This window comes from Camelina sativa, chromosome 15 (genome assembly GCF_030686135.1).
Source record: "Camelina sativa cultivar CO46 ecotype springtype chromosome 15, ASM3068613v1".
Taxonomy (NCBI): domain Eukaryota; kingdom Viridiplantae; phylum Streptophyta; class Magnoliopsida; order Brassicales; family Brassicaceae; genus Camelina; species Camelina sativa.
Genome location: NC_141894.1, coordinates 17661558 through 17668931, shown reverse-complemented (window position 1 = coordinate 17668931; position 7374 = coordinate 17661558). Strand labels below are relative to the sequence as shown.

The 7374-nt window shown below is 38.1% G+C and overlaps 1 protein-coding gene and 1 pseudogene across 1 annotated transcript; one reads left to right on the top strand and one right to left on the bottom strand.

The window, feature by feature from the left end:
- The first annotated feature begins 611 nt into the window (after positions 1-611).
- Positions 612-1289, top strand: LOC104748592 (uncharacterized). The gene has a single exon (XM_010470207.2). The coding sequence runs from the start codon at positions 612-614 to the stop codon at positions 1287-1289; it is 678 nt and encodes a 225-aa protein (XP_010468509.2).
- A 944-nt stretch (positions 1290-2233) lies between these two features.
- Positions 2234-5898, bottom strand: LOC147926781 (uncharacterized; annotated as a pseudogene).
- Between the last annotated feature and the right edge of the window lie 1476 nt (positions 5899-7374).

The window sequence follows — 7374 nt, the reverse complement described above, 5'->3', positions numbered from 1 at the left end:
TTACAAAAGTTTGATTTCATCGTGAAGGAGTCAAGGCCTAATTTGTATGTTGTGCAATGTTGGGTTCCCGGTTGTAAATGGAGGATGAGCTTCTAACATTGGTATGTGTCCCCCATTCCATGTACGAATTTATAAGAATTGGCATACATGTTCGGTAATTGAACGTTCTGCAAGTGAAAGAAAAGCAACTCCAAAAGTACTGGGAGAACTTTACAAGGATTTCGTGGGGGTGTTGCAGCTGGTGTAGTGCCAGTTCATGTGGCAGAGGCGTTAAATCTTCGTTATGGACTTAAGGTAATTAATTTTGGAGGTCGTCACTTATGGTAATTTATTTAGTAGGTTGTCACATATGGAGGCAAAACATAAATGGTCTTGACATCGGTGTCTTGAATCTCTATATAGGTTGACTATTGGAAAGGGCATCGTACACTTAAGCGCGCCAGGGAATTAGTGAGGGGGAGCTATGAAAATGGATATGCAGAATTACCAGCTTATTTATATAGGATTAGGAGATCAAATCCGGGGACAATGACTAGGTTAAAAGTGGATGAAAATGATAGGTTCAAATCTGTTTTCATTGCCTTTGGTGCAAGCATAGATGGGTTTAATTTATGAGTAAAGTCATAGTTGTTGATGGAACATTTTTGAAGGGGAAATATTTGGGAACGTTATTATTAGCGACAACCCAAGATGGCAACTATAACATTTTTCCATTAGCTTTTGCCATTGTAGATACTGAGAACGATGACTCTTGGGACTGGTTTTTTACACAACTATCTTGTGTAATTCCTGATGATGAGGGAATTGTCATTATATCGGATAGACATAAATCAATCGGGAAAGCAGTAGACATAAATTATCCACTAGCAAACCGAGGGATTTGCACCTACCATCTCCACAAAAATATAATGCTTAGATTCAGAGGTAGTGAAACGTTTGGGTTGGTGAAAAAGGCAGCAACTGCGTATAGGCTATCCGATTTCAATGTTTTATTAGGACAGATAGAAGAAATGAATCCAAAACTATATGCCTATTTGCAGCGTGCTGATGTGAGTAAGTGGTCCCGAGTTCACTTCCCTGGTGATAGATATAACATTACAACGACGAACATTGCAGAATCCCTGAATAAAGTCTTAAGACCAGCAAGATCGTTTCCTATTGTTCAACTGCTAGACGAGATACGGTCGATGCTGACAAGATGGTTTGCAAGATGCCGAGTAGAAGCTGCCCAAATGAGTACAGTTCTTACTAAAGGAGTTGAGAAGCTATTACAGTTTTGGGTTTTATAAATCAGAATATACAATGCCACAATAACTCGAGTCCGTTATAGTAACTAATGCAAATGTTTCTCTTACTGGTTCAAGGAACGGGTTAGACGGGCAAGTTTTTTACAAGTTCAAGAGATAGATTCTCATCACTACGAAGTTAGAAGTGGGACGTCCGTAAATGTTGTCAATCTTTCACGCGATCGCAGCGGCAGAAAAAGCAAATGTTTCAAGGATTTCCAAGTGTGATCCTTACTTCCGCGTTGATTACCTACGGCCTGGTTATGCGAAGTCTATAATGCCAAAAGACACATCTTGCCAGCTGCCTGAAAGTGTGAAAGAGAAAGCAGTTAAACCACCATATGTTCGGACTCAGTCAGGAAGGCCGAAGTTATGTAGAATTAAAGGGCCGTTTGAAGTTGCGATGCAATGGAAACATCCAAGAAAGCCACATGCTTGTTCAAATTGTGGACATGTTGGTCACAATCGAACGACATGTATTTTGTAATTAAATATTTAGCATGTACTAAACAATCCATCTAGACTTTAACTTAAATATGTAAACCGTTTCACAAAGTTTTTATCTCTTTCAGTAATAGAGATTTATCTCTTTCAGTAATAGATATTTATCTCATATTGAACATTGTTGCTATTTTGTGTTTTCTATGCTTGACTGCCAAGTAGGTGGGCGGGGGGGGGGGGGGGTAGATTTTGACCTTTAAAATTAATTACGTAGTAAATATGTCACAATATCAATATCCAAGTAAAACCAAATGCTACAATATAAGTCTAATCAAATTAAGGAGGTCGAGATTTGCTCCACTGAGAATTTACTCAACTCACCTACGTAAATTAAAGACCATCACCTAAACGAGTAAAAATTGGATGCAACTTAGCATTTTACAATTTTATATTAAAAAATTGGACACCTAATAGTATCCCAAAAAATATGAAACCATTAGTAACCTTCAACGAAACCTGGTTTGTGAGATGAACTCCGCACACCCAGTCTCGGAACCACGTGGGTTAGGATCAGACTTCTGTATGAAGCAATCTACGTCGGGGACTTCATCATAAACCTCTGCTGCAAGCTTTAACCGAATTGCAGGCATCGCCGCATCCGATAACTCTTCAAAAGTTATACCAATGGCTAGACACTCAATAAATTTAATAGCATAAACACCACAATCCCCTGTCTGAAAGTTTTGAGGTGTCGTTTTTATCCTGTAGAATGAAAAGGCTGCAGCACCTAATTGTTTTTTCGTATCTGGCGGGGCTAGTGCTTGAATCAACGCTGGAATCATACGTGTGTACTGCTTGCAAGATTCAGCAACTTCCTCGTCTTTATACTTACTACAAATGCTATCATAGACCTTTACCCGACGCTTAATTAAATGAACCTCAACTGCCATCCAATGGTCATTGTTCATGTTGTGTGCCAAGTATATAATATCAACATCCTCCACCCATCGCTTGTTAGTGGGTGTATAACTTGGAAATTGGCCATTGTAGACCTTTATAAACCAGTCAGGCCATAACCATTTCTTCTCTGTATCAAACCGCTTGTAATCTTGCGCCCATTGGTTAACAAACCAAGGATCAAGGAAAGTTATCCTATCTGATAAGAATGGCGAAATAGGTTGCATCGACCGTTTTCTCAGCATCTGCATAATTGGGCACAAATGCTGGGAAAAGTACATTATATTATAGAGATTAGTACACTAGAAAACATAAATACGCTGTAATCACTTTATAATCAATTGGGGATCACTTACAGCATCCTTCAACCAGCCGTACTGCTTATCTTTTGGAGGCCACATCTCCTTTGGCGTCATTATAGGCAGGTAGAAGTTGGCTGATGAGTTTGATGAATCAAATATGTCTTCCCTGCATTTGTAGTTCGATCGTTAGCCACTCTACTGAAATGTTATGTAGAAGTTCATAAAAATGTGAAGTAATAATGGATACTTACAAATCTTTGTCAATGAACTCCATTAAGTTCTGAACCTTCAATGCGCTTACCTTCTCAAAGGGATCATAGTGTGCTGGTGACAAAACTTTACCTTTTAGAATACGCTTTACAACAGAGCTGCCAACATACAGGTGTAGTTGTGTTGAGGCCAGTTTCCTCTGCCGACATTTCTCAGGAGGACAAAGTGGTGGATTTGATACACCCTGCTTAGACAGTACATAAAATTGGTTTATCGCTGGTCCAATATTCTTCCTAGCTTGCACCTCAATAGGATCAGAAAACTGAGAGTCCATTGATGGCATCTGGACCTTCTTCCTTGTGTTTGTAGTGTATTTTTCCTTTTCATGCCCTGAACCAGTAAAATCAACTTTCTTCTTCTCTGAAACAGATGCCACTTTCTTAATCATTGGCCTACCAACAGGAGAATCTCCGTCAGTGTCTACATGTTTCGTCAACAACTCTGCAGGATCTTTCAAACTAGTCATTAACTTTTTCTGATCGAGCTCCTCCTCTTGTTGCCTTAGCGCTACCTCCCGCCGTATGTTCGTCAACGATAGTCTTGATTTCCTTTTCATTGGATTCCTCACGCAACTTGTAATCGGATATTCATCCTGAGAGGTTTGCTTCATCTGCACAAGCCCTGACTAAAAACAAACAATTTTCAACACATTTATGACATGAATGTGTGTTATCGCCAAGGGATTTAAAAACTATGACTAAAATTTGTAGCACCATAAATTGTAAACTTTATTGTTATAATATTCAGTCTTAACAATCTGCTTTCACACATAAAAACAGAAACTACACAATATTAAGGAACCCCTATTGCGAAGAAAATGAATCAAGCTTCCAAATTGTCATACTTCTCCACCAACTAAGCATACGTCTGCATAGAAAACAAAACCCTATGAAACCAAACTGAGACCTTTGACAAAAAAAATAAAACAAACACAAAATAAAATAGAGACAAAAACAAAATATTTGAAAACAACGCTAAACCACTATTTTTTGTAAACCGTTTGACATCATACCTCATCTTTGCCACCAGATAGATTACCAGCATCTGTTGTAGACTCAGTATCTACAGCATCCTTATTCTCACCAGTATCTCTAGTCCTTCTAGCCAATTCCTCCCCTTGAAAACCATCGTTCGCTTCATTACCAACCTCCCAATCATTCACTACCTTTCTCTCATTATTCCCATAATTGCTATTAAAGACATCCTTCCCATTATTTCCAATCTTACTCTCCTTCAGCTGGACAACTTCCCTCTCAAGGTCTACAACTTTCTTTTCTAAATTGGTTTGTTGCTCAGCAATGGTATCCACTTTTGCTGTCAACCTACACAGCAGTTTTATTACATCCGAAATCGATCCTTTCCCACTTCTTGAAGTTTCACTTTCTCCATCCCTATCCTCAGCCAGATTATCCATCGGTGATAATGCCGCACCTTTTGATTTCCGCTCAAACTGCCTATTACCGCCCTTACTCACTTTTCCAACTTTCTGTTGCGGTGGGTCCACAAAATCATCTGAAGAAGACGCAAGTTGCTTCCTCTTCTCCATCCTCTTCTTCTCAACAACCACCGTTTCATTATCCTCATGCCAGTGTTTTTCATCAACACAACCCTCAATTATATCATGCAGCAGGTTGTCAAGCAACTTGTTTCCACCTACTCCTTCCCCAAACACCGCATTCTCCCCTGCCCAAATTGGATATATTTCCTCTTTCCGTCTTATAGATAAATGATGTACTTGCACCTGCAAAGCCAGTGAAAACGACTATTAGATCACAAAAAACATTAACTACCACCAAATTATAAAAAACATTCACATTCCTACACACACCTTTTTATGTAACTGTTTCTCTCTAGCTAGAAACTCAGCAACTGAAATCCTTGGTCGGCCACCACCCCAGCTAAGAAGGGGGACTTCCCCTTCATCATCACCACTTTCTCTTTTATTACCATGTTTTTCCCAAGGTTAACCAAACAATCCAAAGCCCAAATCATTAACACATGCACACATCCATGGATTGCATAACCATTGTTCTCAAAAGAAACAATTTTGATAGACTGAATTAGCTCCCAAAACCCAACCCGCCCCCACGGAAATCGTTCAAATGCATTTCCATCCACAACTCTTTTTGCATATTCCAAAGGAATCCTACTTGACCTCGCGATTCCCAAAATACCAACATGCAACACAAACAACAATCCAGTCATCTTTCTCTTCTCTGGATCCCAAGTCCTGCAAACCTTCAGCGCTTCATCCAACTCATACCAGTTTGGTCCCACCCCCCCCCATCGACCTTTAGCTCTTCCCAAAATGCTCTGTGATCAACCACTACCTTATCCTCCTCATCTATTGTTTCACAATTGAGGCCTGTAATGTCTTCATATTCATATAGGGAAAACCTAATTGGACTCCTTTCTATCAATGCCCACATCTCATATCTCCGGTCTATAGCCAACTGTCGTGTTAATATGTGATGCACAAGCTTCGCCCACCAAACATAATCACTATCTGCTAGCTTCAAGATGACTCCTACTTGAGAATTATCACAAATGTCATTGTACACGTTCTCCCCAATGCACTCCTTCATAAAAACAAAACTGCTCAATATGCAGTTATGATGCATGCTCCTTCTCTGTAATGGAGATTTTCCTTCCTTATAAAGTCTTGGTGGGTACCTCTTCTCCTCATTACTTGATCCCATTCCTGGAAAAGTCAAACTTTCATTCAGCTAGGGCACACATATAAAACACTATTTTCTATATACTCCTCCTTTATTTACTAACCACAACTCTACCATTACATACATCATAAACTCAACAAGTCTACCAAACAATCATATCCCCGCCATTTTCAAACTTTTTATTAAATTTCATCTCCCCACATCTTCTACTTGGCTCACAAAATCAAACGCGAGGATTACTTCTTCTCCGTATCACAGCTCATTATAACAGATTACGCCACATTACGGTTTCATCTATTGGGGATAGAGGACTTCCCTACTTTTAAACTTACTTACCTTTCAACCCAACAATATCTTCTTCACACAACTTATAAACAATATCAAGCCGACAGATCTATGACCATACCTTATCGAAATCGTTGTAACTTCTCCCGACCACAGAATCGCAACCGTAAATTTATATCGGCCCAGATCTGAATCCCTCGCGTAATCCGCCTTCCAAACCCAGGTTAATTCTACAAGTTGCCGCTGTTGCTTGCCAATTTTCGCCTCCTCCCCGTTCTCCTACCCGTCGCCGGCCCTTGATTACAGTCCTACAAATAACAAAGTTCGTTACTTACTTCACAAACTCTCGATTTGCAAAACCAAATTCACACCTACTTACCCAACCAGTAGACAACCCCCTACAAACAAGAGATCGACACTCTCTATACACAAACAAGAGATCGACACTCACACTCTCTATACACAAACAAGAGATCGACTTTTTAGTTTCTTTCTTCGATTTTGTTCCTTTTATTTAACCATCTCATTTACTTAATTTTATTTTCGTTAGGTTAAAAATTCTTAATGGCATGTTTAGTAATTTTAATTAATTCTAAATGCTCCAACGTCTTTTTACTTAAAATGTGTGCTATTATAGTAACCCAAAACTCTTAATTCCTGTTTTAGTCAATAAGTCACTTTTATGTCCTCTTTTAGTACTTATCCCTTAAAATATCTTTATATCTTTATAATAAATTAAGAGTTTTCTAAAACCTATGTAACTTCCATAACTTTTTATCCTATAAATAACCATTATCACATCCTCCTACACCATATCTCATATCCTAAATATTTTTTTTTTGTTCTTTTTCAATGTTGTTGTAGGGATTGAAAACTCAATTAAGATATTCTTGTAGGATTTTGATTATATTTTTTGATAAATATTTTACATTTTTTTTAATTTTATTTTTTTCTTTGTTTTATGTATGTTTTCTTTTCTTCTATGTTTTTAATATTATTTTGATTTAAAATAAATATGTATTCTAATATGTATAATAAAATTTTGACAACTATAGTAAAATTTTGGTTCTAACCATCTCACAGTAACATAATCAAGCTATAGAAATCATCTTTATTCTTTACTCTAGATGTTTTATTAGTTTGTATACCTTCATG

Coding starts and splice junctions, on each gene's coding strand:
- LOC104748592 (XM_010470207.2), top strand. CDS start 612: ATGAGTAAAGTCATAGTTGTTGATGGAACATTTTTGAAGGGGAAATAT.